At 40.8% G+C, this 15145-nt stretch overlaps 1 protein-coding gene across 4 annotated transcripts in view; it reads right to left on the bottom strand.

Moving 5' to 3' along the window:
- The window catches only part of rab27b (RAB27B, member RAS oncogene family), a 106023-nt gene that overhangs the window by 19321 nt on the left and 71557 nt on the right, over positions 1–15145 (bottom strand). For 3 of the 4 annotated variants that reach the window (XM_042326408.1, XM_042326409.1, XM_042326410.1), the window contains 2 exons: positions 11441–11542; positions 5457–5526 (listed from right to left, as the gene is read on the bottom strand). In XM_042326408.1, the coding sequence (XP_042182342.1) occupies positions 5457–5526; positions 11441–11542 (172 nt within the window). Of the gene's footprint in view, positions 1–5456; positions 5527–11440; positions 11543–11891; positions 12008–15145 lie in introns of those variants that run through there. The other variant, XM_042326411.1, reaches the window with a different exon arrangement.

Genomic DNA, 15145 nt, shown 5'->3' with positions numbered 1-15145 from the left:
CTACTGGTTGATGTATACCAGATTACGTCGCATTGATGGTCCTACTGGTTGATGTATACCAGATTACGTCTCATTGATGGTCCTACTGGTTGATGTATACCAGATTACGTCTCATTGATGGTCCTAACTGGTTGATCTACCCTTCCCCTCCTCTCAGAGGTTAATCTTCTCCCATTAATTCAACTATACAGCTACCCTTCCTCTCCTCTCCCCTGACTATCTCTAAACAGCCCAGTACCTCAGTCTAACACGGATGAATCTAAGAGAAAGCGACTGGCTGCAAACCGATTCTCCACGCTCCACCCTCCCTGCCCTAAAACAGCAACCTCTCGTTTTGAAAAAGGCATAGATATGTCAGAAACATGTATTATTCTGTTGAAATGGAATATAAAGTGTACATAGGATAATTCTGGTCATGAAGTCAGTCTCGTCCAAAAATTAGATTTGTGAGATAGGAAAAAATGTTACGCAATGTAATGAAGAGTACCGTAATGAAGAGTACCGTAATGAAGAGTACCGTACCATAATGAAGAGTACCGTAATGAAGAGTACCGTAATGTAATGAAGAGTACTGTAATGAAGAGTACCGTAATGTAATGAAGAGTACCATAACGTAATGAAGAGTACCGTAATGTAATGAAGAGTACCATAATGAAGAGTACCGTAATGTAATGAAGAGTACCATAACGTAATGAAGAGTACCGTAACGTAATGAAGAGTACCGTAATGAAGAGTACCATAACGTAATGAAGAGTACCGTAATGTAATGAAGAGTACCGTAATGTAATGAAGAGTACCGTAATGTAATGAAGAGTACCGTAATGAAGAGTACCGTAATGTAATGAAGAGTACCGTAACATAATGAAGAGTACCGTAACATAATGAAGAGTACCGTAATGTAATGAAGAGTACCGTAATGTAATTAAGAGTACCGTAACGTAATGAAGAGTACCGTAACATAGTGAAGAGTACCGTAATGCAATGAAGAGTACCGTAATGAAGAGTACCGTAATGTAATGAAGAGTACCGTAACATAATGAAGAGTACCGTAACATAATGAAGAGTACCGTAACATAATGAAGAGTACCGTCATGAAGAGTACCGTAATGTAATGAAGAGTACCGTAACATAATGAAGAGTACCGTAATGTAATGAAGAGTACCATAACATAATGAAGAGTACCGTAATGAAGAGTACCGTAATGTAATGAAGAGTACCGTAACGTAATGAAGAGTACCGTAATGAAGAGTACCGTAACATAATGAAGAGTACCGTAACATAATGAAGAGTACCGTAATGTAATGAAGAGTACCGTAACATAATGAAGAGTACCGTAATGTAATGAAGAGTACAGTAATGAAGAGTAACGTAATGAAGAGTACCGTAATGTAATGAAGAGTACTGTAACATAATGAAGAGTACCGTAATGTAATGAAGGGTACCGTAACATAATGAAGAGTACCGTAACGTAATGAAGAGTACCGTAACATAATGAAGAGTACCATAATGTAATGAAGAGTACCGTAACATAATGAAGAGTACCGTAATGTAATGAAGAGTACCATAATGAAGAGTACCATAATGTAATGAAGAGTACCGTAATGAAGAGTACCGTAACTTAATGAAGAGTACCGTAACATAATGAAGAGTACCGTAATGAAGAGTACCGTAACACAATGAAGAGTACCGTAATGAAGAGTACCGTAATGTAATGAAGAGTACCGTAAATTAATGAAGAGTACCGTAATGTAATGAAGAGTACCGTCTGTAATCTGTAGCCTCTAACCTGTAGCCTCTAGTCTGTAGCCTCTAGTCTGTAGTCTGTAGTCTGTAGCCTCTAGCCTGTAGTCTGTAGCCTGTAGTCTGTATCCTGTAGCCTGTAGTCTGTAGCCTGTAGTCTGTAGCCTGTAGTCTGTTGCCTGTAGCCTGTAGTCTGTAGCCTGTAGTCTGTAGCCTGTAGCCTCTAGCCTGCAGCCTGTGGCCTGAAGCCTGGTGCCTCTAGCCTGAAGCCTGGTGCCTCTAGCCTGAAGCCTGTACCCTGAAGCCTGTTCCCAGTAGCTGATGTTGTCAGCTCAGCAACCATGAATTCTAAAATACACCGTGGATAGTGGAATGAGGCTGATCAAAATGAGCAACTGTAGGAAACTATGTGAATTCTATTATGCTTACTGTATGAAATTAAAGCGAGCATTCAGACCGGCCTAACTAATTGAGCTATTCAGACCAGTCTTACTGACTGAGCTATTCAGACCAGCCTTACTGACTGAGCTATTCAGACCAGCCTTACTGACTGAGCTATTCAGACCAGCCTTACTGACTGAACTATTCAGACCAGCCTTACTGATTGAGCTATTCAGACCAGCCTTACTGATTGAACTATTCAGACCAGCCTTACTGATTGAGCTATTCAGACCAGCCTTACTGATTGAGCTATTCAGACCAGCATTACTGACTGAGCTATTCAGACCAGCCTTACTGACTGAGCTATTCAGACCAGCCTTACTGACTGAACTATTCAGACCAGCCTTACTGATTGAGCTATTCAGACCAGCCTTACTGACTGAGCTATTCAGACCAGCCTTACTGACTGAGCTATTCAGACCAGCCTTATTGACTGAGCTATTCAGACCAGCCTTACTGACTGAACTATTCAGACCAGCCTTACTGAAGGAACTATTCAGACCAGCCTTACTGACTGAGCTATTCAGACCAGCCTTACTGACTGAACTATTCAGACCAGACTTACTGATTGAGCTATTCAGACCAGCCTTACTGACTGAGCTATTCAGACCAGCCTTACTGACTGAACTATTCAGACCAGCCTTACTGATTGAGCTATTCAGACCAGCCTTACTGATTGAGCTATTCAGACCAGCCTTACTGACTGAGCTATTCAGACCAGCCTTACTGACTGAACTATTCAGACCAGCCTTACTGATTGAGCTATTCAGACCAGCCTTACTGATTGAGCTATTCAGACCAGCCTTACTGACTGAGCTATTCAGACCAGCCTTACTGACTGAGCTATTCAGACCAGCCTTACTGACTGAACTATTCAGACCAGCCTTACTGAAGGAACTATTCAGACCAGCCTTACTGACTGAGCTATTCAGACCAGCCTTACTGACTGAGCTATTCAGACCAGCCTTACTGACTGAGCTATTCAGACCAGCCTTACTGACTGAACTATTCAGACCAGACTTACTGATTGAGCTATTCAGACCAGCCTTACTGACTGAGCTATTCAGACCAGCCTTACTGACTGAACTATTCAGACCAGCCTTACTGATTGAGCTATTCAGACCAGCCTTACTGATTGAGCTATTCAGACCAGCCTTACTGACTGAGCTATTCAGACCAGCCTTACTGACTGAACTATTCAGACCAGCCTTACTGATTGAGCTATTCAGACCAGCCTTACTGACTGAACTATTCAGACCAGCCTTACTGACTGAACTATTCAGACCAGCCTTACTGACTGAACTATTCAGACCAGCCTTACTGATTGAGCTATTCAGACCAGCCTTACTGATTGAGCTATTCAGACCAGCCTTACTGACTGAGCTATTCAGACCAGCCTTACTGACTGAACTATTCAGACCAGCCTTACTGAAGGAACTATTCAGACCAGCCTTACTGACTGAGCTATTCAGACCAGCCTTACTGACTGAACTATTCAGACCAGACTTACTGATTGAGCTATTCAGACCAGCCTTACTGACTGAGCTATTCAGACCAGCCTTACTGACTGAACTATTCAGACCAGCCTTACTGATTGAGCTATTCAGACCAGCCTTACTGATTGAGCTATTCAGACCAGCCTTACTGACTGAGCTATTCAGACCAGCCTTACTGACTGAACTATTCAGACCAGCCTTACTGATTGAGCTATTCAGACCAGCCTTACTGATTGAGCTATTCAGACCAGCCTTACTGACTGAGCTATTCAGACCAGCCTTACTGACTGAGCTATTCAGACCAGCCTTACTGACTGAACTATTCAGACCAGCCTTACTGAAGGAACTATTCAGACCAGCCTTACTGACTGAGCTATTCAGACCAGCCTTACTGACTGAACTATTCAGACCAGCCTTACTGACTGAACTATTCAGACCAGCCTTACTGACTGAGCTATTCAGACCAGCCTTACTGAAGGAACTATTCGGACCAGCCTTACTGACTGAGCTATTCAGACCAGCCTTACTGACTGAGCTATTCAGACCAGCCTTACTGAAGGAACTATTCAGACCAGCCTTACTGACTGAGCTATTCAGACCAGCCTTACTGACTGAACTATTCAGACCAGCCTTACTGACTGAGCTATTCAGACCAGCCTTACTGACTGAACTATTCAGACCAGCCTTACTGAAGGAACTATTCAGACCAGCCTTACTGACTGAACTATTCAGACCAGCCTTACTGACTGAGCTATTCAGACCAGCCTTACTGACTGAACTATTCATACCAGCCTTACTGATTGAGCTATTCAGACCAGCCTTACTGATTGAGCTATTCAGACCAGCCTTACTGACTGAACTATTCAGACCAGCCTTACTGATTGAGCTATTCAGACCAGCCTTACTGATTGAGCTATTCAGACCGGCCTTACTGATTGAGCTATTCAGACCAGCCTCACTGATTGAACTATTCAGACCAGCCTTACTGATTGAGCTATTCAGACCAGCCTTACTGACTGAGCTATTCAGACCAGCCTTACTGACTGAACTATTCAGACCAGCCTTACTGATTGAGCTATTCAGACCAGCCTTACTGACTGAGCTATTCAGACCAGCCTTACTGAAGGAACTATTCAGACCAGCCTTACTGACTGAGCTATTCAGACCAGCCTTACTGACTGAACTATTCAGACCAGCCTTACTGACTGAGCTATTCAGACCAGCCTTACTGACTGAACTATTCAGACCAGCCTTACTGAAGGAACTATTCAGACCAGCCTTACTGACTGAACTATTCAGACCAGCCTTACTGACTGAGCTATTCAGACCAGCCTTACTGACTGAACTATTCATACCAGCCTTACTGATTGAGCTATTCAGACCAGCCTTACTGATTGAGCTATTCAGACCAGCCTTACTGACTGAACTATTCAGACCAGCCTTACTGATTGAGCTATTCAGACCGGCCTTACTGATTGAGCTATTCAGACCAGCCTTACTGATTGAGCTATTCAGACCAGCCTTACTGATTGAGCTATTCAGACCAGCCTTACTGACTGAACTATTCAGACCAGCCTTACTGATTGAGCTATTCAGACCGGCCTTACTGATTGAGCTATTCAGACCGGCCTTACTGATTGAGCTATTCAGACCAGCCTTACTGACTGAACTAAACTACATGAGGATACTTGCGTGCGTGTGTGTGTGGGCGTGCGTGCGTGCGTGTGTGGGCGTGCGTGCGTGTGTGTGTGTGTGCGTGCGTGTGTGTGTGTTACTCACCACTCTCTTTTCCCTGAAGTCTATTCCCACTGTGGTGATGAACTTGGGGTTGAACTTGTTGTCCGTGTATCTATAGATGAAAGTGGTATTAATATAATACTAATCTAATGAAACATATAATTACTGGTTGTCTGTGGACCTGTAAGATACGATAAAATAGTACTTTATTAATCCCCTGAAGGATTTGTTTTTACCAGCTGATACATACATTACCATTAATACATACATTACCATTAATACATACATTACCATAATTCCTACATTACCATTAATACGTACATTACCATTAATATGTACATTACCATTCATACATACATTACCATTAATACATACATTACCATTCATACGTACATTACCATTAATACATAGCATAGCAAATACATACATTACCATTCATACGTACATTACCATTAATACATACATTACCATTAATATATACATTACCATTAATATGTACATTACCATTCATACATACATTACCATTAATACATACATTACCATTAATATGTACATTACCATTAATACATACATTGCCATTAATACGTACATTACCATAATTCCTACATTACCATTAATACGTACATTACCATTAATATGTACATTGCCATAATTCCTACATTACCATTAATATATACATTACCATTAATATGTACATTACCATTCATACATACATTACCATTAATACATACATTACCATTAATATGTACATTACCATTAATACATACATTACCATTAATACATACATTACCATTCATACATACATTACCATTCATACATAGCATAGCAAATACATACATTACCATTCATACATACATTACCATTAATACATAACATAGCAAATACATACATTACCATTCATACGTACATTACCATTAATACATACATTACCATTAATATATACATTACCATTCATACATAGCAGATATATACATTACCATTAATACATACATTACCATTAATATGTACATTACCATTAATATGTACATTACCATTAATACGTACATTACCATAATTCCTACATTACCATTAATACGTACATTACCATTAATACGTACATTACCATAATTCCTACATTACCATTAATACGTACATTACCATTCATACATACATTACCATTAATACATACATTACCATTAATATGTACATTACCATTAATACATACATTACCATTAATACATACATTACCATTCATATGTACATTACCATTCATACATAGCATAGCAAATACATACATTACCATTACTACATACATTACCATTAATATGCACATTACTATTCATACCTAGCAAATACACACACAGCACATCACCAATGCATATTCAAAGAAAGGTGGTCATGGAAGTACTTGTATAGAAAGGTAATGTAATCATATATACACAGTACGAGACAAAAGTTTGGACACACCTACTTATTCCATGGTTTTTCTTTATTTTTTTGCTATTTTCTGCTTTGTAGAATAATAGTGAAGACATCAAAACTATGAAATAACACATATGCAATCATGTAGTAACCAAAAAAGTGTTAAACACATCATAATATATTTTAGATTTCAGATTCTTTTAAGTTGCCACCCTTTGCCTCCACGACAGCTTTGCACACTCTTGGCATTCTCTCAACCAGCTTCAACTGGAATGCTTTTCCAACAGTCTTGAAGGAGTTCCAACATATGCTGAGCAGTTGTTGGCTGCTTTTCCTTCACTCTACAGTTCAACTCATCCCAAACCATCTCAATTGTGTTGAGGTTGGGTGATTGCGGAGGCCAGGTCATCTGATACAGCACTCCATCACTCTCCTTGGTCAAATAGCGCTTACACAGCCTGGAGGGGTGTTTTGGGTCATTGTCCTGTGGAAAATACACTAAGTGCAAACTAGATGGGATGGCGTATCGCTGCAGAATTCTGTGGTGGCCAGGAAGAAGAAGAGACTTGCTTGAGCCAAGAAACACGAGCGATGGACAGTAGACCAGAGGAAATATGTCTTTTGGTCTGATGAGCCCAAATTTGAGATTTTTGGTTCCAACTGCCGTGTCTTTGTGAGATGCAGAGTAGGTGAACGGATGATCTCCACATGTGTGGTTCCCACCGTGAAGCATGGAGGTGGTGGTGTGATGGTGTGGGGGTGCTTTGTTGGTGACACTGTCAGGGATTTATTTAGAATTCAAGACACACTTAACCAGCATGGTGTCCTTTAGTGGTGTGTTTTGTTGTTGCAATATTTCAACCATGAAAGGCCTGATTCACACAGTCTCCTCTGAACAGTTGATTTTGAGATGTGTCTGTTACTTGAACTCTTTGAAGCATTTACTTGGGCTGCAATTTCTGAGGCTGGTAACTCTAATGAACGTATCCTCTGCGGCAGAGATAACTCTGGGTCTTCCTTTCCTGTGGCGGTCCTCTTCAGAGCCAGTTTCATCATAGCGCTTGATGTTTTTTTTGCAGCTGCACTTGAAGAAACTTTCAAAGTACTTGACTGACCTTCATGTCTTAAAGTAATGATGGACTGTCGTTATATATGTTGTTAAATACAGTGGGGCAAAAAAGTATTTAGTCAGCCACCAATTGTGCAAGTTCTCCCACTTAAAAAGATGAGAGAGGCCTGTAATTTTCATCATCGGTACACTTCAACTATGACAGACAAAATGAGGGAAAAAAATCCAGAAAATCACATTGTAGGACTTTTAATGAATTTATTTGCAAATTATGGTGGAAAATAAGTATTTGGTCACCTACAAACAAGCAAGATTTCTGGCTCTCACAGACCTGTAACTTCTTCTTTAAGAGGCTCCTCTGTCCTCCAATCGTTACCTGTATTAATGGCACCTGTTTGAACTTGTTATCAGTATAAAAGACACCTGTCCACAATCTCAAAATACTTATTTTCCACCATAATTTGCAAATACATTCATTAAAAATCCTACAATGTGATTTTCTGGAATTTATTTTCTCATTTTGTCTGTCATATTTGAAGTGTACCTATGATGAAAATTACAGGCCTCTCTCATCTTTTTAAGTGGGAGAACTTGCACAATTGGTGGCTGACTAAATACTTTTTTGTCAACGATCTACATAGAATACTCATGTCAAAGTGGAAGAAAAATTCAAACATTTGTAACTAAAAATATGAAAAATAAAAGAGTAATATCTTGAATAGATAAGTATTCAACCCCCTGAGTCACTAGATGTTAGAATCACCTTCAGGTGCGATTACAGCTGTGAGTCTTTCTGGGTAAGTCTCTAAGAGCAATTACAGTTGTGAGTCTTTATGGGTAAGTCTCTAAGAGTGATTATAGCTGTGAGTCTTTCTGGGTAAGTCTCTAAGAGTGATTACAGCTGTGAGTCTTTCTGGGTAAGTCTCTAAGAGTGATTACAGCTGTGAGTCTTTCTGGGTCCCTAAAAAGCTTTGCACACCTGGATTGTAAAAATAAAAAAAGTTGGTTGTTGATCATTGCTAGACAGCCATTTTCAAGTCTTGCCATAGATTTCCAAGCTGATTTTAAGTCAAAACTGTAACTAGGCCACTCAGGAACATTCAATGTTGTCTTAGTAAGAAGCAAATCCAGTGTATATTTGGCCTTGTGTTTTAGGTGCTGAAAGGTGTTCTGTTGTGTTGGATTTGCCCCAAACATAACGCTTTGTATTCAGGACATAAAGTACATTTCTTTGCCACATGTTTGGCAGTTTTACTTTAATACCTTATTGCAAACAGGATGTTTTAAAATACTTTAATCCCAGGTTTCCTTCTTTTCACTTTGTCATTTGGGTTAGTATTGCAGAGTAACTACAATGATGTTGATCCATCCTCAGTTATCTCCCATCACAGCCTTTCAATTCTGTAACTGTTTTAAAGTCACCATTGGCCTCATGGTGAAAATCCCTGAGTGGTTTCCTTCCTCTCCGGCAACTGAGTTGGAAGGACACCTGTATCTTTGTAGTGACTGGGTATATTGATACACCATCCATGCTCAAATAGATATCCAATGTCTGTTTTTACTCATCTACCAACAGGTGCTGTTCTTCGCGAGGTAATGGAAAACCTCCCTGGTCTTTGTGGTTGAATCTGTGTTTGAAATTCACAATTGTATGTGTGGGGTACAGAGATGAGGTAGTAATTCAAAACTTGTGTTAATTAACCTCTTATTATTGCACACAGAGTGAGTCCATCCTATTATGTGACTTGTTAAGTAAATGTCTTTAATATAATTGTTTTATCTATTTCACCTTTATTTAACTAGCCAAGTCAGTTAAAAACAAATTCTTATTTACAATGACGGGCTACCACTAGGCCTGTGGGGAAAGGGGATAAAATACACATCATGACAAGAGAGACACCACAACACTACATAAAGAGAGACTTAACAACATAGCATGGCAGCAATACCACATGACAACAACATGGTAGCAACACAACATGGTAGCAGCACAAAACATGGTACAAACATTATTGGGCACAGACAACAGCACAAAGGGCAAGAAGGTAGAGACAACAATACATCACACAAAGCAGCCACAACTATCAGTAAGAGTGTCCATGATTGAGTCTTTGAATGAAGAGATGGAGATAAAACTGTCCAGTTTGAGTGTTTGTTGCAGCTCATTCCAGCCGCTAGCTGCAGCGAACTGAAAAGAGGAGCGGCCCAGGGATGTGTGAGCTTTGGGGACCGTTAACAGAATGTGACTGTCAGAACAGATGTTGTATGTGAGGGCTGCAGTAGGTATCTCAGATTTACTCCTGAACTTATTGAGGCCATAACAAAAGGGTTGAATACTTATTGACTCAAGACATTTCAGCTTTTCACTTTTTTTATATTATTATGATTCAAAAAATTTTTTTGCCCTTTTTCGTGGTATTTAATTGGTAGTTACAGTCTTGTCCCATCGCTGCAACTCCCGTACGGACTCGGGAGAGGTGAAGGTCGAGAGCCGTGCGTCCTCCGAAACACGACCCAGCCAAGCCGCACTATTTCTTGACACAATGCCCGCTTAACCCAGAAGACAGCCGCAGCAATGTGACAGGGGAAACACCGTGCATGTGCCCGGCCCGCCACAGGAGTTGCTAATGCACGATGGGACAAGAACATCCCTGCCGGCCAAACCCTCCCCTAACCCGGACGATGCTGGGCCAATTGTGTGCCGCCACAGGGGAATCCCGGTCGCGGCAGGCTGCGACAGAGCCTGGACTATATTCAATGTCTGTTTTTACTCATCTACCAACAGGTGCTCTTCTTCGCGAGGTAATGGAAAACCTCCCTGGTCTTTGTGGTTGAATCTGTGTTTGAAAGAGAGCCTGGACTCAAACCAGGATGTCTAGTGGAACAGCTAAGACTGCGATGCAGAGCCGTAGACCACTGCACCACTCGGGAAGGACCCAGCTTTTCATTTTTTAAATTAATTTGTCCATTTCTAAAAACATAATTCCATTTTGACATTATGGGATATTGTGTGTAGGCCAGTGACAAACAATCTCAATTGAATCCGTTTCAAATTCAGGCTGTAACACAACATGTGGAAAAAATAACTATTATAGTATAATAAATATATAATATAACTACTATAGTATAATAAATATATAATATAACTATTATAGTGTATTAAATATACAATATAACTATTATAGTGTATTAAATATACAATATAACTATTATAGTGTAATAAATATACAATATAACTATTATAGTGTAATAAATATATAATATAACTATTATAGTATAATAAATATATAATATAACTATTATAGTATAATAAATATATAATATAACTATTATAGTATGATAAATATATAATATAACTACTATAGTATAATAAATATATAATATAACTATTATAGTATAATAAATATATAATATAACTACTATAGTATAATAAATATATAATATAACTACTATAGTATAATAAATATATAACTATTATAGTATAATAAATATATAATATAACTACTATAGTATAATAAATATATAACTATTATAGTATAACTAGTTGTGTGTGTACCTGTATAGAAAGGTAGTTTTCCCTACTCCAGAGTCCCCCAGAGCCAGGAGCTTGATGAGGTAATCATAGTCCCCATCAGTCATAGTGTTGACTGCGCTGAACCTGGAATAAACAAAACAAATAAACATCAATTAGTCATTTGAAGAGACTTTGGTATGACTCGACTGGGAATTGAACCCACAACCTTCCAATCTCAGGACAGACACTTTAACCACAAGGCCACTGAGTGACTGCCAATTCATTCCAACGCCTCAAAGACAAACATTCACTTACAGGTTGGAAAAAAACAAACAAAGTGAACTGGCCTGGTATCAGTAGAGGTTTGTCAAACAGTCTCGAAAAGGCCCAAAGCGAAATAACCTGACCCAAAAAAGCCATGCCTCATAATAACAAACAGAACTTTATTTGATCCAATGAAATCTAAGAGACGAGAGGACCAAACTAGACAAACCTGCTCCAGTCAGAGAAGAACAGTAACCGAACTAATGCAATGTAGTCATCTCATTTCCTGTTAACAGTTTGACCTCGGGTCTAGTTCATTTCTCACGTTGGAACATAAAAACATCCACAACTACCATGTCACGAGAGGCAGAGTTCAGCCTAAAACTAAATCACATGTGGCTCCTTACAGAGCACGCCCGCCACCACGTGATTGGTTATTTATAGGAGACAATTAGCATTCCTGTTATACAGTATGTGTGAACAGTCATTTTGCTGTAGGCTATGTGAGGAAGCAGCGATATGAAAGAAAAGAGATGTCTGATGTTAGGCCAGACGAGACATTCCTTCAGACTTCCAACACTAAAATGTTCAATGCAGCTATTGTTTTTTTATCTCAATAACAAATCATTTCTGGGTAACAATTAAGTACCGTACTGTGATTATTTTAAAATCACAATTTACAAAAAAATAGCTTGTTAAGCAAAATAATTTCTCAAGGAATCATTTTTCTAGGACCGTGGGAATGGTCTGAGTGGGAAAACTGAAATCTAGCTGTTATTGGCAGAGAGGTTTGGAACTCTCTTTCTCATTGGTCCATTAACTCATTTGACCTGCCTGGTGATGTCACAAGGCAGGCCAAAACTCCATCCAAACCAAAACAGGCTGAAACTTCTGGCTGTCTTTTCAAACAGCTCTTACACCAACAGGGCATTATCCCTGTTCCCAAGAAAGCAAAGGTAACTGAGCTAAATGACTATCGCCCCGTAGCACTCACTTCTGTCATCCTGAAGTGCTTTGAGAGGCTAGTTAAGGATCATATAACCTCTACCTTACCTAACAACCTAGCCCCACTTCAATTTGCTTACCGCAGCAATATGTCCCCAGTTGATGCAATCGCAGTCACACTGCCCTAACCCATCTGGACAAGAGGAATACCTATGTAAGAATGCTGTTCATTGACTACAGCTCAACATTCAACACCATAGTACCCTCCAAGCTCATCATTAAGCTTGAGACCCTGGGTCTCAACCCCGCCCTGTGCAACTGGAGTCCTGGACATCCTGACGGGCTGCCCCCAGGTGGTGAAGGTAGAAAACAACATCTCCACTTCGCTAATCCTCAACACTGGGACCCCACAAGGGTGCGTACTCAGCCCCCTCCTGTACTCCCTGTTCACCCACAACTGTGTGGCCATGCACGCCTCCAACTGAATCATCAAGTTTGCAGACGACAACAGTAGTGGGCTTGATGACCAACAACGGCAAGACAGCCTACAGGGAGGAGGTGAGGGCTCTGGGAGTGTGGTGCCAGGAAAATAACCTCTCACTCAACGTCAACAAAACAAAAGGTGGACTTCAGGAAACAGCAGAGGGAGCACCCCCCGATCCACATCGACGGGACACCAGTGGAGAAGGTGGAAAGTTTTAAGTTCCTCGGCATACACATCACCGACAAACTGAAATGGTCCACCCCACACAGAAAGTGTGGTGAAGAAGGTACAACAGCAACAGCGCCTCTTCAACCTCAGGAGGCTGAAGAAATTTGGCTTGTCACAAACTTTTATAGATGCACAATTGAGAGCATCCTGTCGGGCTGTATCACCACCTGGTACGGCAACTGCATCACCCACAACCGCAGGGCTCTCTAGAAGGTGGTGCGGTATGCACAACGCATCACCGGGGGCAAACTACTAGAAGGCGAGGTCAGTAAAGGTGCATCAAAGCTGGGACCGAGAGACTGAAAAACAGCTTCTTTCTCAAGGCCATCAGACTGTTAAACAGCCACCACTAACACGGAGAGGCTGCTGCCTACATACAGACTTGAAATTATCGCCCACTTTAATAAATGGAACACTAGTCACTTTAAATAATACCACTTTAATAATGTTTACATATCTTGCATCTCTCATCTCAGTATATACTGTATTCTATACTATTTACTATATCTCAGTCTATGCCGCTCTGACATTGCCCATCTATATATTTATATATTATTAATTCCATTCCTTTACTTATATTTGTGTGTATTAGGTAGTTGTTGTGAAGTTGTTAGATATTACTGTACTGTCGGAACTAGAAGCACAAGCATTTTGTTACACCCGCAGTAACATCTGCTAAACACGTATATGTGACAAATAACATCTGATTTGATCATAATCTTCACAATTTCACAGTATTATTCCAACCTTATAGCGTGGAAATATGTATAAAAGACAAGAAAGCATGTTTTTGATTGCACTGGGTCTTTAAATTATGTGCCGGATCTCTGGTCTAGTGGTAGCTCTCTGGGTCGTCACATATCAACAGGTTCAAGCCCTGTCTCTGGTCTAGTGGTAGCTCTCTGGGTAGTCACATATCAACAGGTTCAAGCCCTGTCTCTGGTCTAGTGGTAGCTCTCTGGGTCGTCACATATCAACAGGTTCAAGCCCTGTCTCTGGTCTAGTGGTAGCTCTCTGGGTCGTCACATATCAACAGGTTCAAGCCCTGTCTCTGGTCTAGTGGTAGCTCTCTGGGTCGTCACATATCAACAGGTTCAAGCCCTGTCTCTGGGTCGTCACATATCAACAGGTTCAAGCCCGATCTCTGGGTAGTCACATATCAACAGGTTCAAGCCCGATCTCTGGGGAGTCACATATCAACAGGTTCAAGCCCTGTCTCTGGGTAGTCACATACTTGTGAGGTTCAAGCCCTGTCTCTGGGTCGTCACATAATTGTGAGGTTCAAGCCCTGCCTCTGGGTTGTCACATTCTTGTGAGGTTCAAGCCCTGCCTCTGGGTTGTCACATTCTTGTGAGGTTCAAGCAGTGTCTCTGGGTAGTCACATATCAACAGGTTCAAGCCGTGTCTCTGGGTAGTCACATATCAACAGGTTCAAGCCCGATCTCTGGGTAGTCACATATCAACAGGTTCAAGCCCTGCCTCTGGGTCGTCACATATCAACAGGTTCAAGCTCTGTCTCTGGGTAGTCACATATCAACAGGTTCAAGCCCGATCTCTGGGTAGTCACATATCAACAGGTTCAAGCCCGATCTCTGGGGATCACATATCAACAGGTTCAAGCCCTGTCTCTGGGGTCATACTTGTGAGATTCAAGCCCTGTCTCTGGGTAGTCACATATTGTGAGGTTCAAGCCCTGCCTCTGTTGTCACATTCTTGTGAGGTTCAAGCCGTGTCTCTGGGTAGTCACATATCAACAGGTTCAAGCCCGATCTCTGGGTAGTCACATATCAACAGGTTCAAGCCGTGTCTCTGGGTAGTCACATATC

This window comes from Oncorhynchus tshawytscha, linkage group LG09 (assembly GCF_018296145.1).
Source record: "Oncorhynchus tshawytscha isolate Ot180627B linkage group LG09, Otsh_v2.0, whole genome shotgun sequence".
Classification (NCBI taxonomy): Eukaryota; Metazoa; Chordata; class Actinopteri; order Salmoniformes; family Salmonidae; genus Oncorhynchus; species Oncorhynchus tshawytscha.
This window is presented reverse-complemented; position numbering and strand designations above follow the sequence as displayed.